At 40.4% G+C, this 23279-nt stretch overlaps 3 protein-coding genes across 9 annotated transcripts in view; 1 reads left to right on the top strand and 2 right to left on the bottom strand.

Annotated features, from left to right (window-relative positions):
* Positions 1-245: 245 nt before the first annotated feature.
* ntpcr (nucleoside-triphosphatase, cancer-related) lies at positions 246-6307 on the bottom strand. Of its 3 annotated transcripts, none has more exons than XM_061837880.1 (6): positions 6200-6305; positions 4002-4073; positions 3682-3844; positions 3497-3599; positions 1167-1376; positions 246-723 (listed from the first exon to the last, which is right to left on the bottom strand). In XM_061837880.1, exons 2-6 carry the CDS (start codon positions 4003-4005, stop codon positions 655-657), a joined length of 549 nt encoding a protein of 182 aa, XP_061693864.1. In that variant the 5' UTR covers positions 4006-4073; positions 6200-6305; the 3' UTR covers positions 246-654. The 3 variants fall into 3 exon arrangements, with proteins under 3 accessions (XP_061693864.1, XP_061693865.1, XP_061693863.1); XM_061837881.1 differs by having other exon boundaries at positions 6226-6262; XM_061837879.1 differs by lacking the exon at positions 4002-4073 and having other exon boundaries at positions 6200-6307.
* Positions 6308-7695: 1388 nt separating this feature from the next.
* Positions 7696-10200, bottom strand: map10 (microtubule associated protein 10). The gene has a single exon (XM_061837942.1). It carries the CDS (start codon positions 10091-10093, stop codon positions 7814-7816), a length of 2280 nt encoding a protein of 759 aa, XP_061693926.1. The 5' UTR covers positions 10094-10200; the 3' UTR covers positions 7696-7813.
* A 1024-nt stretch (positions 10201-11224) lies between these two features.
* Positions 11225-23279, top strand: part of LOC133509631 (signal-induced proliferation-associated 1-like protein 2) — a 101998-nt gene continuing 89943 nt past the window's right edge. For 2 of the 5 annotated variants that reach the window (XM_061836861.1, XM_061836860.1), the window contains exon 1: positions 11225-11419. The gene's annotated coding sequence lies outside the window, so the exon portion shown is untranslated. The remainder of the gene's footprint in view (positions 11420-23279) is intronic. The other 3 variants (XM_061836854.1, XM_061836858.1, XM_061836855.1) reach the window with 2 other exon arrangements.

Genomic DNA, 23279 nt, shown 5'->3' on the forward strand with positions numbered 1-23279 from the left:
TTTTGTAATTCCCAAAAAAATCAATGAGTGAAAAAAAATTGTGGGGAAGATCACATTCTTCAAAAAAAGACAAATCTTTGTCCCATGTTCACCTCAAGAATATGTGTAACCAAACAAAGTTTGAACACATTTCAATAAAATTGTTCTCTGTGTTCTACCTGCCAAGAAAGCATTTTTTAGGGGGGGGATAATCAGACTAATGTAGGGGAAGTTGGGAACCAATAATGACAAAACCTCAAAACAACTGAGAACAAAAATATTTATTTTTCATGGTATTCTACAAATAAAATATAAATGACAAAATACAGTACAGTCCTTTGATTGGACTTTCAAGAGCACTTCCTCAAGATGATCTGAAGAGATCGACTCAATGTCTTTACTCGGGAAAAATATAAATCATTGCACAGAGTTTTGAAGACTAACAGTTTGACAACACAAGGTAACCTGCTATGTGAGCCTTCAATTATTCAGCACAGAATCCATTTTGAGCAGGCACAAAGCAAAACGTAGAACGTGTGCTCATTGAGCGGATGGGTGGTCGCGTCACAGCCATGTTGTATGATCGAGATGCCTACTTCAACAAGAAAATAAGGCGTCAATTGAATTTAATCACATGTTTACCTCTCTAGGGTTGTTATCCTTGTGCTAGCAGTGTTATTTTAAACACTCCTGAAGTGCTGATAGAATATCTTGCAGAATGGCATTTCTGTTTTCCTTAGACACCTAGACAAAAAAACAAAAAAACAATATTACTTTGGAAACCTAAATGGATAACATTTGGTGTTAAACCCAAAGAACACAAGGTAGGATCATCGTGGTGAATCTAGTAAAGTTGCAAATTATTCATATAGAATGCTTCCCGAAATGTCTTTACACTGGTAGCACAACAATATCCATAACTGAGTCCCCCATAATAAATCTTTTGGACATTTATGTGAAGCCTTTGTTGTTTAATCAGTCAGGCATGAATTCCTGGTAATCCTGCTATAGGAGAGGGATAATACCGGCCACAACACACAACAGACTGACTGCCTCATAAGACTATGTGCGATAAAGGGTAATCACTGGCCTACAGATACTAAAACCTCTTAAAAACTGACCTACATACCCTGCCCCCCGACACCCTATTTTCCTAGCTACTGTACAGTATTCTTGTTTGTACTCACAGTGAAGACCCTGATATCGCTCCTAGTTCGCACATCTTCTACCAGACGAAGCGGTTTCCCCTTGGGGATGGGGATGGTGCCCAAGATGGTGCAGGAAGGGCAGTCTAACGTCTGTCTCACCGCCCTGATGAACGGCTGGCTAAAGAGTTCCATTTTGCCAATCTCGTCAAGGACAAAGACCTTCTTGACGGTCCCGTCTTGCAAGCCCACCTGGACACAAGATAGCATTGAATGTACTGTACTTTCTCATGTATAATCCGCAATTCCTCCCCAAAATTGTTGAGTTAATACTGCGCATTATACATAAGTGTATGGGGCAAATTTGGGGGCGTGGGGGTGGAACTTTCACATTTTATAAATGTATGTGACCATGTAGTGGTTTTGAAAAAGCTGTACACGTTCATTCCAAAATGACACCACCACCTAGAGGTTATGAGAAATGTGTACACTTTCATTCTAATATGCGACTGCTGCCTACTGGTTATAAAAGAGATAGCCTACAGTTTCATTCTCATATGACAAGGGGTATGTATGACTGCATATATGTATGTATAGTTCTGATCAAAGGTTTATATATCCGGCAGAATTTGTGAAATACTGTTTTTTTTTTAATATGACTGATGACTGAACAACCATCATTAATTTCTTTACAGTTATGTTTTTGTTTAATGATAATTCTTTTTTAAAATTTCAATCCCATTAAAATAAAGTTGAATGTGGTTCACCTGATTCTACGTCTATTCTTAAAGAATTGTACCCATTTTACAAATTATGACTGGATAATCGAACAAATGAGCATAACTGTCTTTTTTAATTTACTAATTAAAAGTAGGGTTGTGAATTTCAAAATAAGCGCAGGTAAATAAAAAAAGTGACATATTCAAAGAAAGTGCTTTACTTTAGAATTCTTCTTGGAAAAAAAAAACAACAAAATAAAGATAATATTTCATGTTTTGATCATATGGGTAGAAGCAAAATCATGCATTGTAAAAATTAATTATACAAAGGTGGAAGGGGTTTCCAGAATTTTGAGGTAGACTTTGGGGCGGCATGGGTGCACATTATTAGACAAGAAATCATAATAACTGAATTTTTGGGAAAATGAATGACCAATTACTCAGTTATTGTAAGACCTATCCCTGTCTAAGCAACAGCTTGTCGATCATTTTTTAATAAAGCATCAAATATAATCATTTAATTATTAATTTAATCATTTTTACATGAATCATGAGAAATCCTGTGCAATCCATCATAAATACTATTTACAGGTCTGTACTCAGGGAGGACCACATTACAGTTAATGCCGCCAAGGTGACTTTTCCCACCATCTGACATGCCACTTTTATGCAATATGCTCTGTGTTACCAAACAAAATTACCGTTAACAAAACATTTTGTGTTGTCCTACGTAACAACATTTGCATTGATATCAGTGTAAATCCATGGTGTCTGAGATTTGATGTATATGGCCAGAGATTGTGATTAAAATACATGATCAGAAAATAATCTGGGAATGGGATAATGTTATCAAAGAGAAACAGACAATTCATGTTTTCTTCAGGTTGGAGTTCACAGAATCCGTTGACGAGGTGGTGATTTGATTTTCTTTTTTCTTTTTCTCTTACCTGTCTTTCTGTACCAGATAATTCAGATAATCCCTCATTTCCGGGTTACTATATGCCAAGTTTTCACATACATCAACCATATTCTGGAAACCCCCCGCCCCACACACACACACACACACACACACACACACACTTGGATGCAGACCTTAGTGTACTTTATGAAAGAGTTGAGAGCAAATCAACAGCACTTCTGTTGTTGAAGTAAGGAAATCACATTTGTCTTTGTTTCTTTAAGATAATCAACAAATCATTCAGTTACATTGCTTTTCCCTGGATTGTATTCATCGCAAAACACATTGTTTACGTCCAACAAGAGTAAAAACCATCATTTCAACATGTAATAAAATATGTGACTAAGTATAGAAGAACGGAAAGTGGTTTGCTGTGTTTCCATTTTTTTTTTTTTTTTTTTGGTACAAGAGATAAGAGGAACAGGCAGCACCATGACACCTTCCCTTACAGCTAATGTGTAGGCGGCACTCTGGGCTCACTTTACAAGCAGCATATTCATGGTCAGTGACAGCCAGACGGCACCACTGATACTAAAAATGTCACTCTGAGATTTAAGTGTTCACAGGCTTCCAATTATGCCCCGCGTTTTGAGAAAATCAAAAGGTTTGATGAGTTGTTAAGCAGAAATAAAAGGCAGCGTTCTATGATCTGTTGACAGGGTTAATTATAACGGTCACCCCAGCGTGTGGTTTACCTTTTTGAAGAGGGGGAGGGCCAGGCGTTCAAATGAAGGTAAATCCACAACATATTGCCCAACTGTATACTCCTGCCTGCTGAGAGAGTCACCCCCAATGTCTCTGTGGGGTGAAATGCAGTGCAACGTGGGGTTATACAAACACAACATCAAAACAAGGGAAGCTTGTTTTACATTCCTTCTACCTTATTCTAGACAGGTGGCCTCTTTCTCCGCTCACTGTGACCACATCAAACCCCACTCTGCGGCCTCCTTCCCTGACCTCTTCCGTGTAAAAGCCTTCTACCGCCTGGCCCGAGGACTGCAGTGCATCACATGCCTTGTGGACCAACGTGGTTTTACCCACACCTGGAGCAAAAATATGGTTTAACTCATTGGCAATGAAGATTATACATACTGATCCTCAGTTCATGATGGACTTCCATTCATCTGACAGCAAAGTAACAGGAATGTTAGAGAGTGCCGCAACATAACAATAAGGACGTGAGCTACTGCATCCATTCACCCATTTTCTTAGTCGGTTGTCCACACGAGGGTCACGGGAGGAAGGGTACGCCCTGAACTGGTTGCCAGCCAACTACAGGGCACAAAAGAGCAGACAACAGTTGCACTCACAATCACACGTGGGGGCAATTTAGAGTCTCCAATGGATGCATGTTTTTGGGACATGGGAAGAAACCGGAGTGCCCGGAGAAAACACATGCAGGCACGGGGTAAACATGCAAACACCACAAAGGCCGGGTCGGGATTAGACCCCCGGTCCTCAGAACTGTGGGTCCAATGCTCTAACCAGTTTCGTCACAGAGTATATATTGCACACACAAACACAGTACAATTGAAGCCAGAGGTTTACATACACTGTGCAAAAAAAAAAAAAAAAATTGTCTCAGTGTCTAAAGTTAAATCAGATGAAACTCTTGTTTCAGGTCAGTAAAGATCCGAATTATTTAATTTTGTTACTTGCCACAATGATGGGGGAGAGACTTTTATATTATTTTCCTCAAGGTCAAATGTTTATATACATTTCCTTAGTATCAAGTAGCATTTACTTTGAGTTGTATGATTTGGGTCAAACGTTTTGGGTAACTTTCCTCAAGCTTCTGACAGTACTCTACTGGAATCCTGGCCCATTCCCCCTGACAGAATTGGTGTAACTGAGTCAGGTTTGTCAGTTGCCTTTTTTGTACATGCCTTTTTAGATCTGCCTACAAATTTTCCATTTTTTTTGGATTCAAATCAGGGCTTTGTGATGGCCACTCCAAAACATTGAATTTGTTATCATCAAGCCACCTTTTAACCATTTTGGCAGTATGCTGAGGGCCATTGTCCATTTGGAAAACCCATTTGCACCCAACTTTTAGGTTCCTAGCTGATGTTTTGCGATGTTGCCTAATATCTCCACGTAACGCCTTTAAGATGCAGTCTATTTTATGACGCGCTCCAGTTCCTGCTTTAGCAAAACATCCCCACAACATGTTGCTGCTACCTGCTTCACCGTTGGTATGATGTTCTCAGGTCTTTTTCCTCCAGATGTAATGTTGGTCATTTTGGCCAAACAGCTCCACTTTAGTTTTATCAGACCACAGGACATGTCTCCAGAAGTTAAGATCTTTGTGTTGGTGTCTTTATGCAAATTATAATGTGGCTTTTTTATGCTTCTTTAGGAGTAATGAATTGTTGGTGTGTGGCTTTTCACTCCCATGTTGGTGCAGGACCCATTTCACTCTAGAAAATGACACTTTCTTACCAGTCTCATCCAGCATCTTCACAAGGTCTTTTGTTCTGGGGTTAATTCGGATATTCTGGACCAAAACACATTCAAATGAAATAATTTTTGTTCTCCTAACTGACCTAAAACAGAAGGGGTTTAATCTGATTTGACTTTTGATGGTGAGACAAAAAAATGATTTTTTTTTTTTTTTTTTTTTTTTTAGAAGACTAAACTAAGTGTAGTCCTTGCAAATTGCATGTCGTGAGACTTTACTCGGGACTCGAGGGCAAAAACTTGAGACTCACAGTACTATTGGCTTGCAAAGGAATGACTTGGTCTCCCCTCTGCCATAGGCTACAATAAACTTGTATCCACCTTTTGTCATTAATTCAACAAAGTCTTGGCTTCCTCTGAGTCTACCAGCTTTGAGTTCAATCAAAAAGCCCAGATTTCACTGACGAAATAAATTAGTAAATTGTGATGAGATCATTATTCCAGCACATTTTTGAGCCAGTTGTTTAACGCTGTGCCATGAAATTTTTCGTTGGCAAAATGGATTTCGTGTGAACAACACACTTTTCCATATACAAAAAAAATACACATGTCGTTGTAATTAGGTATCGTTGCACGTTGTTCGTAAACTCGAAATTTATTACTTTGTCGTCGTTGTTCGAGGAAAAATGTACTCTGCTGACGACATTGGAAAGTTATCTTTTCGTTGAACTCTGGCGCATACTGTCACAATATTAACATTATTAGGGCATGGACTACCCCCCTCACCCCCGTTTAACAGTACCTCATCTTTTTTATTCTCACAGTACTGTATACTGTACTTGGGAAAACCTAGCGCGAGTCCACTGGCGACTAGTCACATCACATGAAACAACACGACTTTATCGGCCAGATCGAAATGTTTTGGGGTTTTTTTAATATTGACGAGCAATAAGTCAATATGTTAAATGTTTAGCAATTCTCCTCAGTGCTAACGGTACCTGGCGGTCCTGTCAAGAAGACGTGCCTGAGCATTTGGTGTAGGGTCCAACGCCGGATTCCTGCCTCACTGCTTCACTTCCGCAAACAAAGCTTGCGCATGCGTGGAGCTATCGATTTTTTTTTTTTAATGCATACGGATCTTTTTATAGTGTATTGTACTTCTAACAATAATGCTTTCGACCAAGCACCTGCCCCCCCACCCCACACACACAAACACATTCGAGCATGGATTATTTCAAAATTCGGTTGAAGTGAATATATTAAAGGTATGAAAATGTGCCCACAATTAAACAAATCACCTGAATATGTAGTTTTGCTTAACGTCAGCAACGAAATGGATACATAGAAGAAAAAACTTAGAGGTGTACTGGAAAAGGATAAAAGTACATAACCTGATGTACTTTATATGTGGTATATTGCTTTCTGTAATATTTTAATAACTCACAACTGTAAAAACACACTACACTAGTTTTAACTGTACTTTCCCCATCAAATATCATTAGCAGATGAGAATGCAGTTGTTGCATATTACAGTTAGTATTCTATGCCAAAAGCAGTAACAGCCCAGAGCTTCATCTTACACTTTTTATACACTCTGGTGTATAATGTACAGTATTTTATGGTTAATGTATTGAAAGGTGTGGTGTTTGCCCTATATACTGTTCACAAAAGGTTAGGTGTCTTCAGCTCTCAGGTGACAGGATGGGCCTAAAATATATCAGGCCTAAAATATATCATAACCTTTACAGGTGAACTGAATTCGACCCTGTCTCAACTTTTTTTAATGTACAAATCCTCTTCATCATCCTGTTCACATTTTGAAATCATGAGACAAAAACAGGACCTGACAATTTAATTAACATTTCACCGACACTTAAAACGCTGAAACATTTTTGGAGGGATAAAGTTCAAGTTAATTTTTCATTAGTTGTTAAATCTGCGATGATGCAACAACTCTTCAAAACTAGTTGCAAACCCTGCACACAGCAACCATCCAGTTGATTTCAGCCGTGGCAGTCGATGTTCTGCAGGTCTCAGAAAACAGCAAGCTGTGCAAAAAATACTTACATGCATTCAAAAGTTGAGATGTCAAATTGAGGTATACTGTACTGCATTTTAGGTTAATCCCGAATTTCAAATGAAATCTGAGTACAAATCCCAATTTTGTGTGTGTGTGTGTGTGTATATATATATATATATCTCCATCCATCCATTTTCTTTGCCGCTTATCCTCACGAGGGTCACGGGGAGTGCTGGAGCCTATCCCAGCTGTCAATAGGCAGGGTATACCCTGAACCGGCCAATCGAAGGGCACGTACATACACATACAGACAAACAGTTGCACTCACAATCACACCTAGGGGCAATTTAGACTGTCCAATTAATGTTCCGTGTTGGGAAATGGGAGGAAATCGGAGTGCCCAGAGAACACCCACGCAGGCACGGGGAGAACATGCAAAATCCACACAGGCAAGTCCAGAATTGAACCCGGTAATTGAGGCTTTGTTTTCTACTTTATTTCAAATATAAATTCACACATCATATGTAACCAGTATTGTGTGCAACACTAGAAGCCCATAAGGGCCTCTATGTATGTGGTACAGAAATAGTGTTTACATTGTGTAACCAGGGAGCTTGAAGGCCACAAGTTCAGAAATATGTTGATACTGTTTTCTAAAGTCCAGGGATCCAAGCTCATCTTCCAGCTCCTCAGCCCCCAATGGAGCAGAGCACAGAGAGTTTGAAGAACCTCGGTGAATGAAACTGCTGCTCTCACTGGTTTGCCCCTTCGGTGACGTCGCGTCAGAACTCTCTTCCTTTTCTTGTTTCTTGTAGCATAACATTTGCACAGAGGCTAATCCTGCCTCGTCATCATCAGAAGACAAGCTGAGCGCAGAGTTTCTTGATCCAAGCTGGATGATGTGCGTACCCCTTAGAGCCCGCTGAACAGGGCTCTGACCTCTAACGGGTGCAGGGAGCAGAGGTCTCTCCTTGACAGGTTCTGAGTCTGAATCCAAAGTGTGTAATCCACTGAGAAATGTAGGTTTTGGAGGCTCGGGACTGGTGGTGGTGTCTGCATCACTGGCCCCAAAACTGTTAAAGTCATCTGCATAGTCTTCTTCCTTGTTGAGGTCTGACACTGATGACCTTTGGCTGCTGTTTCTAGTACTTTGACAAGAGTCCAGCTTCACACTTGGGCTCTTCGATTTAGACCATGTCGGGCTAATTTCAGGAAGCTTGTTGCTAGCGGCATCATTGCCATCCTCAACATGAGGGACTGAGAAAGACGGAAATTTGCTGCATTGCTTAGGACTTTCCAACTTGAATTTATCTTCATGTTTTAGCTTTGTCATATCTTGCACCACAGCGACCACTTCCAGATTTTGTGTGTCCTTATTCTCTTTGGGAATCGAACTCTTGAGTTTAGCCGCTTTCTTTCCTTTCCTTGTATTTGACCGTGTTTCACTGGGCGCGTGTGATGTCAAACAGTCGCGATGTTTCGCCACAGTGCAGTTTTTCTGACGCCTTAGATTGTATGTTTTAGTTATTCCATACACCAACTTTTTTCTGTTTACTTTCCTCTCAATTGGAACTTTGTTTTGCATTGGTCCTTCAGGTTCATCCTTCATATTGTATAGAGAAACATTTCTGGAGTAATGCAAATGTTTTAAATGAGGACAGTGGACCCGGCTGCTTTCCTGCTCTGGTCTTGACTTTGACTTCTTTGTTGTGTCTACTTGTCCATCTGAAGCTCCAATAGATGATGCTTTATTAATCCAAGGTAGGGCCGGTTGATTCGACACAGGCTGGTGGTGCTGGTTGTAGACATTTAACTGTGACAATTCAACAAAAAGAGCATTTAGGAGAGGTAGCGGTTTCAAAGCTTCCTCAAGGACATTGGGAGCCACACTTGACATTTTAAGCCCCTGTTCCACAGGCTCGTCTATTGCTGAGGAATTTTCAGTTGCATTTTCAGAGATAGTGTCTTTGTGTGTTCCAGCTTTTGAGTCAGGTTGAACTAACCTGTACTCATTTCCTTTGTTTTGGCGTTCTTCCTTGCCAGAATTACAATAATAAAGACACGGGGGACAAAACACAGAAAGGTCCTCATCAAAACCTCTTTGTTCTTGGACTGTGTGAGGAATTTGGCGTATACGGTCATTTTCTGTCTGAGTAGACACAGCTTGATTATCCACATTATTCCCACCAGCATCAGAATTGTCCTGAGTGGGCAAATTAACTCTCACACAGCCAGAATGCACTTTTTGATGTGTACTCTTCTTCATGATGGCCTCTTCAGCACACTGTTCTCTGTAGACCGGCATATTTTTCGTCACATGTGGTGGTAGACTGACTCCTACCATTAGCAGTTTATAACTCAAAGAAATAACTCCAATCGGTTCCTCTGCAAGATTGTTTACACGCACGCACCCCCTCTCGCCATATGATGAGCAACTAGCTACGCCGTGCTGAAGGGAATCGTGTTTGATTCTGTTCATGATTGTAGCCAACGAGATGAGGGACGTCCCTAAAAATTTGGGTATCTCGTCTTTGACATCGAGAATCATAACATAGACAGGGGTGTTGGTGAGTTGCCTATGCAGAGAGTCAAGATCCATTTCGAAGAAACAAGACTTGCCTCTGTTAAAAGAATACAACCATCGTCTGTTACTGTCGTGCTGAATTGTGTCATCTGCTCTCAGCTCAGGCGGATAAATAAGCAGGGTCGGAAAATCCAACAGTCGTATTCCAACAGCAAGCTCGTCGGAGATTTTCCTTTCTCCGTCAATTCGAATAAACTCCACCAAAAGCTCGAATGAAAATAGAGTCTCTTGTCTCTGGTTCTCACACTGCTGCCTGGACATTATATTAGCGACGTGGCAACAGCACATAACAAAAACATCGCGAACTCCTGCTAGCCCACTAGCTAGCTGTTAGCTCTTGCGTTCAAGTCAACGATGACGTCAGAATACAGATAGAGATCCCCGTCGGATATCCGGTTCAGAACTCGCAAAATGCCAAACATTTCCGCTATATACAGTGTACAGGATTTGGTATTATATAAAGTTGTGGACAGCTGTGGTAATAATAATAATAATATAATAATAATAATAATAATAATAATATAATAATAATAATAATAATGGATAGGACTTTCACTCACTTTGAGCCCTGTGTAAAAACACGGGTCTTCTGAAAGTAAAACTTAGATGCGTTATGAATTTTAGGTTAACAAAATGTTTATTATCGTGTTGCCTTTGTATCCCTCCTCATACCTGACATAATATAGAGAAAACAATAAATTCGTCTGCAAATAGTATCAACATAATGTAAATTTACCCCCCCCAAGCAAAAAAAAAAAACTTATGAGGCACGAAACTAAAATAATAATAAAATAATTATTTTGTTAAAATAATTAAATCAATTATTAATGGATGTTTAAGTGAGAAAGAATGATCACAGATTACGGATAAAGTACAAAACAAACGGTTCGCCTGGGGGGGGGGTCATCTTCCAGTTTCATTCGGCGCCATGGTAACAAATGTCGCAAGATTTGGACGTCGGCGCTTAAATGAGGATGTATGGGAAGTGAAGTTTCGTTCATTCAACATCAACTGGGCTGCTATAACAGTATCCACATCCACGTGGAATGAATTATTTTCACAAAAATGTGTATGAATAATCAAAAATAAGAATAACAATGAACCTTTTCACAGCAAAAAAAAAAAAAATAAAAAAAAAAAAAAACGATTGCCGTTTGCTCAAGATACTGATTTATTACGATTTTGGGAGACCTTTTGGTGGTATTTCGCCAGACGGTGCCACTGTTGAACCCACTGGGTGTGGGGCCGACAAAAAATAGGCTAATAAGGTCAGTTTACGCCTTAACACTTGTGATGAATATTTAAGCTTTTACATGTTAGTCTCAGACACACACACACGCACACACACACACACACACACACACACACACGTACGCACGCCGCACCATGTAAATAAACCATCTGACTAACCCACACACAGGGCAGAAGGAGCACCGGTGGGCGGGGACTTTCTCCCGGCATGCTGTCATCGCCGAGCGAGGTGCTGTGCTGTTGGATGTCTGAGCTCTGAGCTTCAGTCTGGAGGCTCGAGCTGAAAGAGAAAGGTGCGAGTGTGGCGCCGAGCCCACCGATAAGGATACTTTGCTGGTCGACTGGCGACGCTCTCAATGTAAGGTGAGGCGTACTCGGGAGTTTTTTGCTCTTATAAATTGAGTACATTCTTCGGAGCTACGGACACAGTGGTGCTGTAGCTTAAAAGTGTGGAGTGCTGGCAAGGAGCGACACGGTATAGAAAATATTAATTTTAGTGCGAGAGTTGAAGAAAAAAGTGACTTTACAGTGTTTTCACTTCAAAACAAATGTGGCGAATGATGGGTCTGTCTAGCACATATTCCTCAATTAATATTAACAAAAGGGTTATGCTTGTTGACTTACTGACTCAGTGTCTTAAGTTTTCTTATATATATATATATATATATATATATATATATTTTTTTTTTTTTTTTTTTACATCAAATCATATGTGCCTTCTTTTTGGCAGTGGTGATGAAGCATGTGTTGACTACATGAGAATTTCAAGTGGGTTCGCCTTAAAATGTTTTTGAATGGAAGGTTGTTCCGTGGGATCAGTGCTGGTTTCAAGCGGCAGGGGACGACAAAGATTTCGCTGTCTGATTGTTAATTTAAAGGCTTCACGTTCTCGCTGCAGTATTTGAAGACAATTGGAAAGTTAAGTATGCTTTTTATTTATTCACTATAAAAGTTACCTAGGGCCGGACGGTGTTTATTATTATTTACTGGTGGCTACAGTGGATTGTCAGTATCAAGGCACTAATATCTCTCATCAAATTGCGTTGTGCAGGAACATAATCTTTGAACTCCTGGTCCGCAATATGTACTGTCTCTTTGCTGACAGCCTCTGTGGACTCCGTCCCCTGAGAGACTAAACAAGTCACGTCATGTTTATCTTCAATCAACCTTACCCACTGCTTTCTTCCTCTAGGAAATGTAATCTTCACAAGATCTAAATTCACAATAAAGTGCTTCAAACGGTAAACCGGAGTTCAAATGCAAATTATCATTGCATAATTTAATGTGCTCTGAATGATCTCCCGCTGGTTTCACAGTCCCAATCTCATCTTTTTCAAACAAATAAGCATGGTTTTTTTTTTTCCCCTGTTCCCATATACTTTAATTAAGGAACATGTACAGTATTTCCATACTTTGATTTTGGTTGTTGAACACAAACATCTCCAATATATGGCTTGTTATCATATTTAAGATATTTTAAAATCAAAGAGTAAATTATATTCTTATTCTTCATCTTACTACTACCCTCAGGGGACATAACATTAGTATTGATTTGTAAATAATGTGCAATGATAGTGCACTGGTCTTACTCTCATTATTTATGTGATTCCTCAACAACCACTGAATATGGGTTCATGTGTATGCTCGTGAGCAACTGTACTTGAAACTTTGTTTTAGAACATCTGTGAAGGTTAAAAACATGTTTTTTTTAAATTGAAGATACAGCCACTGAATGCACATGACTGACACAAGCCCAAGCACACACCCATTGTGTTGCCTTTGTACAGTCAGCACAGGGGAAGGTCTTTCAGTTGGAAAGAAGTTCTGTTCTAATAGCGTGAAGAACAGGCCCTTGAAGAGGAACCGTGTTCTCATCTATTTCTAACAACACCTTCTGCATGAATAAACAGACAATGGGTAATCGAAGCAGATAGCTATGCCTTTCAAAAGTAAAGTTACTTGCACAATGTGTGCTCAGCTGAACAATAAGACACCTGTCAGGTTCAGGAGAGAGACTGCTTCCTGTGTCATGCCTCCGGGACATTTCAAGTTATCATTGCAAGGTTGTTTAGGATGGCTTGTTGCCCTGGGCATTGGAGACGCCCCTCTAGTTTTACACTGCTTGTGTGTGTTTGAGACAGACTATTTCCCTATTAAGATGTTACCATAATGCAGAGCTACTGAGGGAGGGTTCAGTAATGGGAAATTACCTAACAGGTATGTCTTCTTGTAAAACCACGCCTTCTGCAGTACTTAGCACCTAGACTGTAGGCTTGTCAGGATCTATCCTATCGCTCCGCTGACTCATCATGTTTTTAGGGGCAAATAAACCTGCATTGAGGTGGTATATTGGTGCCTCGCATTCCCCTGGACCCCGTGCATGTGACGAGGTTCAGGAAACATAGTCTGCTCGTGTCCCACAGACCAGCTGGCTGGCAGAGAGTCCCAATTGGGCCTCCCCAGCCAAATCTTGTTGATTTAAAACCAACCAGCCAGCGGCCATGGATCACATGCTGCCTGCTCCTGTTGTGAGAGCCAGACGTTCTCCTCATCTTTTTGTCAGCTTTTGTTTTGATTGCAGTCTGGATTTATTGAAGGTTTAAAGCCCAGTTATCGCTGTCAGGGAAAGCAGATGTTGTCATTGGGTTGTGCTGTGTTATGAATTGCTCATGTGCTCCAACTGGAGTCAGCATGTGAAACAATGTGGGTGCTTTGCACTAAACATTGTGGAAAAAAAAATACAAAAAAAGTGCTGTCGCTCCGCAGCAATCAGAATCGAAGCACAGTGGACCTTTACTTACGAACGTCGCTAGTAACAAAAAATTCAGGTTACGAAATTAAAGACCTCCTCGTAAAAATATTGTGTCTAGTTACGAAGGAAAATTCAGGATACAAAAGGAGTAAATAGGCGCTGGATTCGGAGCCCCTAAATTCCACCAAACGTAAACATCCTGTATCCTGGTTTGTATGGCGCGATCAATGGCGTAAAACAAAAACTACTAAAAATGCACAGACCCCTTTCACGTGGTAATTCGGCTTCAACTTCCAGTGAAGGCAAAACATTGCTTTGGGTACTATTTCATGTGAAAGTTGACATCCTTTGATATCCATACAATTTTACATTGGGAAACATAATATTGGAATACGTTAGGCTTAGCTTTTTTGATGTCAATATGGTTAATTCTTGTTGCGCTTTTAGCTGCCAAAATCGTGCAGGCGGTTACAAAGTAACTTATCACCGGTAAGTGTGTTTCAGTTTAACCTTCATAATTACTTATTATAATTAGAAATGTAGAAAATATATAATTACAATATTATGAAGGTCTGTACCTCCTTTTACATATGTATGTGTCATTGCATCTTTTAAACCTTCCCGGGCATGTTGCAAATGTTTACATTATATTCATGTCTCTCCAGATCGAAAACATCCCAAGTATATAGATTTATCTCATTGTTTTCCATAACAAGGTGTGTATTGTTTACCATGCTTTTTGCCCTGACTGGAAGTCAGAGCCTGATGACCATGGTGGAACCAATGTTGGATGGAGAGTGCGCAATCCAGTTTTTATTCGTCATTGGGTGTGGTAGAGGTGCTCTCCTATTGGCTATCACCATCACATCTTCCTGGCATCCCGTTGGCTAGGAGGGATGTCTGTCTTTACCCATGATGCACTTACTGTATGTTGGTTTATCATTGGCTATTGCCGTAGCATCTTGCTGGCATCCCATTGGCTCGGAGGGACATCAACGTTTCCCCATGATGCACTTCCTGTATCTTTGTTTGTGTGGTACGATAGAGCTGCTCTCCCATTGGCTATCGCTGTAGCATCTTCCTGGGATCCCATTGGCTACGAAATATGTCAATTTTTACCCATGGTGCTTTTCATTTCCTTGGAGACTCGACTGTCATCGAATTACGTAACCGCTGTCACATGCTGTCACAAGCTAGTGCACAATGGAAAAGTAGTACTTTTTTGTGAGTTTTTCGTTTGAGTTTTGTGCAAGTTTATTCATCTTTCTTTGCCATGGGTCCCAAGAATATTTAGTGGAATTAAGTTGTGTGGGTGTGTACATTTGTCTGTTTTCCCTCGGTTCTGAAACGTTTGCCTCCTCCTCCGTCCCCGACGATGCCTTTTACTTGTCACTCAAACTTCTCTTTGCATAGTTGCCCAACACCAAAGGTAAATTAACATATTTTTTCATTCTTCTTTACATTATGTACTTTGAATGCTTATTTTTGGCTTGGAACGGATTAGGCTATTTACATGTAAAATGCACTTCTACTTACGAAAAATTCACGTAAAAAAATTACTTACAGAGCGGATTAATTTCGTAATTAGAGGTGGGGGGGTGATTATAAAATAAGGAAAAACGGTCTCCGGCGATGATGTTCATTCATTAATTCTATACCGGTCGTAAACTGGTATCAAAACGTTCTGTAGCGCACAAAGCGAGTGCTAGCACTCATGGTTGTTGTAATCATGCTGGCGCTCCAATGAATGTTATCTAAAGTTTCATTGTGTGCGAAGTAATTCAATTACAATAAAGTAATTGTATTATTCTAATTTAGCACCCATTTTTTCTGTCATGTTGTCATGTTGGTTAGACCTAAAGTTTAAACTTAGGTCAGTGCCCAATACTTGAATGCCCCATAGAGGTAATTAAGATTCACCTTTTGTCTACAATGCTAGAGAATACTTTTGAAGATACAGTGCACAACTATATACAGTAAATGAATAAGTCATTTAAATAGAAACATTGCTCCTTCTTGTGATCGGATCGGTGATCGGTTATGTTTGGTTTTTTTTTTTAACCAGTTGATCGACCCTAAAAATCCTGATCCTGTAAAGCCTAGTAATGCAATGTCAATCAGTGTAATAGTATTAAACATGGTTTAACATCTTGTGCCATCATGGTGTATGTCTCTATGTAACTATAGACAGCAGCCTTTCACAGAGCCACATTTTCTTTCTTTATGAGACGTGCAGAAATTTAATGTGATGGCATATTAGAGTGTGCTTTGCTTGAGGACATACTGTATGAGCTGTCATACCCTGTTTTGCTGGTTTATTTGTATGCTGTAATCTGGGGCTAATCTGGTTTTGCTGATATGGTTAGGCCTCAGAGTATACTTATGGAGGATCATGGTGTGTTTCCTGCAATGGGGAAAAAAAGTTTCTACTAATCTACCTCCTGACTACTGTTGAGATTCCATTGAGAAACTCAAAATGAGCAACTCCAGGGTACACAAAATTGTTGTACTGGGCTCAATCAAAAGTAAAGACAGTTGTTTGATTTTTTTTTTTCATTTATTATTATCATGTAGGTGAATCAGATAATTTGAACAAAAATGTTTCTGCCCACCTGGACAGTGTCTTAATGCTCTTTAAAAAGAAACTGTCTTTTAATTGTATAACTGTAACTTCTGGTTGAAATTGTGTCACTCATTCATCGTCTTATTGCTCTGACAGGAACAAGCAGTGTGATGGCTAGAGAGGAAGTTTTCTTAGGTGAAACAGATGGTATAATGACAAAAGTCAAGTGGTTATCATGCCATCCCTGGTGTGGACCCTGTCAACCTCTGGCAATGCACAGCAGAGATTCGGAGAGACGAAGGAACAGTTGGGATGCGGAGTCAAAGGAGAGGTTAAAGGTTTGAGCCTCCTGCCATTCCTGCCTGCTCATGCACAGTATGACTGCAGAGGAGAGATAAAATACAGCATCTCCTATCTACAGCCAGAGTTCTACATTCATGGTAGACTGGAGTAGATCCTGCAGAAAGTGCTTTTCTTCTGGTAGCCTCACCTGATATTTATTTGTTGTAGAAAAAAAAAGATGCCGTGAGGGGAGGCGTTTATGTGCGGGCAACACAACTAACAATTAACACATTGTGTGCTTGAGCATACGCCACTATTTGAGGATATATAGTAAACACAAACATATTGAGTTGCAACTTCATGCATCCATCCATCCATTATCTGACTCGCTTATCCTTACAAGGGTCGCAGGAGGGCATAGCCACTGTTAGGTATCGTTGGGCAGGTGGCGGGGTTCACCCTGAACTGGTTGCCAGCCAATCGCAGGGCATATAGAGACAGGCAAGAGTCTCACTCACAACCACACCTTCGGCACTTTAGAGTCTCCCATTAATGCATGTTTTTGTGAAACCGGAGTGCACAGAAAAAACACGCAGGCACAGGGAGAATGTGCAAACTCCACACAGGTGGGGCCAGGATTCAAACACTGGTCCTCAGATCTGTGAGGCCACTGCTCTAACCAGTCGCACCACCATTCCACCACAACTTCATGTATGATCTTCTTTAAAATCCCACATCATTTTCCTGTCCAAACTCAGTCATGCAGCAGGTGGAGAGCTTCATGATGTAATCCTGGTAAGCGCTTTACTTATCATAAACTAAAGTGAGCATGAGGTCATCCTAGTGGCTTTCGACTACTTCACTGACCTATAATGGCAAATTTTGCAGTCGAGTGAAAGCAATAGACGCACCAATTTCCACCCACTGCAAATGCCGCTAGAGAGAATCTTTGAGGATTCTTTGTATCCGAAGGTCAGTCATTTCACAGTGTCACCCCAAAATCTGTCACACTTAAGAATTATGTATTTGCAAACATGTAAGAGAATTGGTCCTGCCAAGATGAATTGCCTCCACTTTTTTGTCCCTTAAGGCTTCATTAATGTCTGTATCAGGAATGTTGGAGGAGAGAGAGGCCGCTAGAAGTTGCTGACCCTCCCATCATGTTTTGTCTCCGCATCTATTTCACAACAACAATGGAACGAATAAGCCCTGGCCATTCATTAACCTGGAGGTCACCGAGTCCAAGGACCAGTCATGAATTTTGGGTTAACTTGAGTCAGTGGGCTCAAAAAATGGGGACCTTTGTGGTGGCAGTCACTCTTCTTTGGGAGATAAGAGAGGATTTGGTGCACATACCTCCTTCCCACCGTACCGAAAATGCTCCTGTGATGGAGCTGATTTGACTGGTTGTATGTCTCCAGAGATCCAATTACTCTTTGCCTTATGTTTCAACTCAATATACAAAAGACAAAGGAGTGAAATATAATAATCATGTATCCATGTCACTGTTTCTATACACAATACATTCAATACACCAATAAACCTAGTTTTAGTCAGTGACACCTTTATCTCTTCAGGCATGCCAATAAGTAGAAAAAACAGTAAATTGTTTACTGGTAAACTGCTGTTATTTTCAGAGAGTTAATATTACCGTTATATAACCTAGTGAGGCCTGCAGAGAAAAATGTGTGTGTGTATGTATTGATATATGTACAGTGACGAAAACAAGTATTTGAACACCCTGCTATATTGCAATTTCTCCCAATTAGAAATCATGGAGGGGTGTGAAATTTTCATCGTAGGTGCATGTCCACTGTCAGAGAGATAATCTAAAAAGAAAAATCCCGAAATCACAATGTATGATTTTTTTTTAACGATTTATTTGTGATACAGCTGCAAATACTTATTTGAATACTTGTCTATCAGATAGAATTCTGACCCTCAATGACCTGTTTGTCCACCTTTAAAAGTCCACCTCCACTCCATGTATTATCCAGAATCAGATGCACCTGTGTGAGGTCGTTGGCTGTATAAAGACACCTGTGCATCGCATACAATCAGTAAGACTCAAACTTATAACATGGCCAAGACCAAAGAGCTGTCCAAAGACATCAGAGACAAAATTGTAAAACTCCACACGGCTGCAAAGGACTATGGAGAAATTGCCTAGTAGCTTGGTGAAAACATGTCCACTGTTGGAGCAATCATTCGAAAATGGAAGAAGCTAAACATGACAGTCAATATCAATCGGAGTGGAGCCTCATGCAAGATATCACCTCATGGGGTGTCAATGATCCTTAGAAAGTTGAGGAATCAGCCCAGGACTACACCACAGGACTTGGTCAATGAACTGAAACGAGCTGGGACCACTGTTTCCAAGGTGACCACATCCATCTATTATGAGATTTTGGGGAACAACTTATTTTCCCTCAGTCAGAGCATTGAAGATGGGTTGTGGCTGGGTCTTTCAACATGACAATGACCCGAAGCACACAGCCAGGAAAACCAAGGAGTGGCTCTGTAAGAAGCATATCAAGGTTCTGGCATGGCCTAGCCACTCTCCAGACCTAAACCCAATAGAACATTTCTGGAGGGAGCTGAAACTCCGTGTTTCTCAGAAACCTGTCTGATCTTGAGATCTGTGTGGAGGAGTGGGCCAAAATCCCTCCTGCAGTGTGTGCAAACCTGGTGAACAACTGCAGGAAACGTTTGACCTCTGTAATTGCAAACAAAGGCTACTTTCCCAAACATTAACATTGATGGAAGTTCAAATAATTATTTTCTTCACTGTATATTACCATATTATATTCACACCAGTTGCAGGCTTTAGTTTCAAATGGAGACAAGGCAAGTAGCCATGCGATGACTTTTAAAGCGTAAAACACGCTTGTTTTTGATAGAGGCTGATTGTAATTACAAGTCCAGTGGAGCAAAGCTGTGACTAATGTTCCCTGAAGTGGTCAGCCAGAGTGTATGTTCGTGTATTTGGATATTGCTGCCTCAGACACCTTCACTAAACTTCACCAGGGAGAGCAACCAGTGTGAGAATGTAGAAGTGAAAAGAAGAAGCAATGTATATTTTACATGGAAATTAAATCCTTGACCTGAGATCTTCACGTGCAGTTCATTCATTCATGAATAATACTGCTGTTATTTCTGAAGTTGCTCTGCTTTGTGCGCTGCACTGCTGGAAATCTGCAAGACTTGTGGGTATCTCCCTTTTTTTTTTCTTACAGGAAGGAAATTTCTCCCTAAACAGCTCTTTATCAATCGTGAGAAACTGTCTGTTTTTTAGGGGGGGGGCGAGAGTGGGGGGTTGAGTCGAGTCCCTTTATGTTGCCAGCTGTCTGACATGACATATTAGCGGCTGTCTGCTTATGGCCAAAGTAGAGTGTTGTTTGTAAAATAACTGACGACGCATTAGTTGGTGGATGTTATTGAAGTTAATTTTTACAGAGCCATAAATCAGATGGTAATACATTTTGTTAAATAAATGCATGTTTTTATTGGGGAGCTAGACCAACACTATAGCCATGTGTACTTTGTTGATACTTAATGTAATAGCCATGCATTCTCTTGTCCTATATTACTTTAAGACCATGGTGGAATTTGAATTAATTACAACATTCTTTTATGTAGCTAATTTGTCCAAACCTTTATTTTTTTTAAACAAAGTCCCATAAATTTTCATGGAATATATTTGTGGTGTTCCTCACTGTTCTGATTGCACTTACATTATGCACATCAAATCGGCACATTAGTATCTTAGTACTGAAACAAAAATAACTTTACTTAACTGATGCCTTTGGCCTATTAATGTATTTTGTTGTCATCAAAGAATCCTGAGTTGCATGTGTGCACTGGAGACTTATTTTACCACAAAGTGGAAGGGAAGACTAAAGGCTTCTTTAGACTCGTGTGGGCGGTTATCATACTGATGTTATTACGGCTGTTTCGCGTGCAATTCATCTTCATAGTCAAGTGGAACACATGCACGCCGTTTTGAATATGTGCTGCAGTTCTCCTCCAGGGCGGGCGTGTCACTGCTGCTGTTATCGTCTAGGACACTACAGGCTCGACTTTTCTCTGCATTTCGTGGTCAATTCCAGTAGCCCTTTTTAGTTTCCCGAACAAGGAACAAAGCAACAAAAATGGTGATCGTGGCAGTGTCTGCTAGACGAAATAGACCTCGATGACCAGATAATGCGTTTAATTAATTACGATCAAAATCGACCAAGAAGGTGGGGGCGAGGAGGTGTAGGTCCACTAAATGGAAGTGGGATGGGAGTTTTGAGGAACCAATGTAGAAAGCTAAGTACGTCATCACAGCATGTGACTAAAACAGACCAATCAGATGAGTTGATTTTGACAGGACTCTGCGTGCGGCGACACGTGACGTCACCCATTCGGCTGCCTCAAGATGCGGCCATTTTTTATCCCTGAGCTCCATTACACATACACAGGCAAGGTGGACGACATTATGTTTCTAACTGCATTTATTGAAGACGCGATCGACAGCACATCAAGCCCAGACTGACTATTAGGCTACTTGGCATACACACATCATAGGACTCAGGACTGTGTAACAAAGGCGCAGCATTGTGGCCTTGATCTTTTACTCTATGTGAGAGAAATCACGAAGGAAGAGCATTTACCTGTATGGTAACATGGAAAATGAAAGGCGGTGGAATATTATTTTTTTTAATATCAAGACAAACTCCATTTATTCCGTTTTTTCCAAAAGTAAAACCTGTATATTAGTTCACCACAAGCAAGGTGAAATGTTTGTTTAAAATTTGTTGACAATGACAGAAAGACAAAAGAATAGACAAATCCAGTATTTCACAAAATTCTCAAATCTTTCAAGTGACTAACAAAAAAACAATCTTAACAGTAATGTTGGCCTTCTGAAAAAGTATCGATTAAGGTTCTTAGCTTGGCGACACATCAGCACGATGGAACTTGAGACCGGGCAGCGGGATAGTAGCGTTGGGTAATCGTCCACAAAGCCAAGTCCCCGTGATGTACAGGGCCACAGAATGTCCAAAGTCTTTCGTCGGAAGCGTTAAGACGATGTCCCCACTTACACAGCTGGACTTGTGTACCGAATCGCGAGGCTTTGAAAAGCACGCTGACTAGCAACTCTGGAAAAAGCTTCAGCGAATTGGCGAGAGTTGTCGAAAAAAAAGTCAGAAGAAAAGTCAGAAGAAGGCTCTCTGATGATTAACAAGTCCTCTCTTGTGTACTTGAGTCCCGAGACACCCGTGAAACACAAAAACACAAACACTAACAAGAGCATTCCATAGACACACGGGTACGCGTTAGGTAGAGAAGTTAAATGGCAGCGCGCAGTGGTGTGTGGGTAATTCAGCAAAAATGTGACGTGTGTGAAAACAACCCATTTGTGCCAGTGCTCGGTCACGTGATGCAATGTGGGCACGTGTATATAAAGAGGAGCGGGCACTGGGAGTTATCTCAACCTCTCATTTTGAGTGAGTGTGAGTGTGCAGCAGCATATGTTTAAGTAGCATCAACTTAGCCAAGCAATGCTAATTCCGTGGTTGAAAAATATATTCCATGTCACTTGTTTCTTTTTTTATTCTTTGTCGCACAAGTTTGACCTGGGCTACTGTTGACCACAGTACCATTGCTTGTGTGTGTTCCTTGCCTGAGCTCTCTTTATTGGTTGCCGTGGAACCTCTCTGCAATGCCACCAGAGAGGTGTTGATTTCTCAAAATGTTTGATATCTCCAGTTTGGTGTATGTAGTTTGCAGCAGTGTTATGGGTGTTCCCAATGATTTTTACAGTCATGTGACTGCAATAAATATTTGTCAGCTATCATTATAATTTTGTAGAGTTTCACCATGCTGCAAAATTACAGCCACAATAATTTAAAATATTGTTAGATTGAGGCCTTTTTGACAGTCAATCAAAACATTATCTTTGTAATGGCAAATTATATGACACAATGGTGTACTTTTGAATTTTGTTTGTCCTTGAGAGAGGGGGTATTGTGGGCAACTGGTTAGCATATCCACCATTTTCACTCCCAGATAAAAAAAAAAAATGCATGCTAGGTTTGATTAATTAATTAATTTTATAGTATTTTATTATATATTTATTTATATTTATTATTATTGATGATTGAAGACTCTAAATTGCCCATAGGTATGAATGTGAGTGCGATGAGTTGTATGTTTAAATGTGCCCTGGGATTGGCTGGCTACCAGTTCAGGGTGTAACCTGCCTCTTGCCCGCAGTTACCTGAGAATGGCTCCAGCATACCCAGGACCTTATTGACGATAAGCATTGCTAAATTCTCTCTCCGAAGAAAGAAGTACCAAAGAGGTCTGTGCCTCGATGAATGGTTTTATTAAAAAAAATAATAATGGTAATTGTAAGGTCACATTCATTGATCCAAGCCACCCCATGAAACATGATTCTTAAGGACATAAATTGTCCACTAGTGATGTTTTCTCTGAAAATCTGTTGCTTTATCTTTCAGAAAAGAGAATGTTTGAAGGAATACAACAGAGCCATACCTCTTACAACTGTTGTGGGGGATTATGGTCAATGTTTCTCAATTTATTTGCCCCACCAACTCACACGCACTTCAAATTCGCCT

This window comes from Syngnathoides biaculeatus, chromosome 12 (genome assembly GCF_019802595.1).
Source record: "Syngnathoides biaculeatus isolate LvHL_M chromosome 12, ASM1980259v1, whole genome shotgun sequence".
Taxonomy (NCBI): domain Eukaryota; kingdom Metazoa; phylum Chordata; class Actinopteri; order Syngnathiformes; family Syngnathidae; genus Syngnathoides; species Syngnathoides biaculeatus.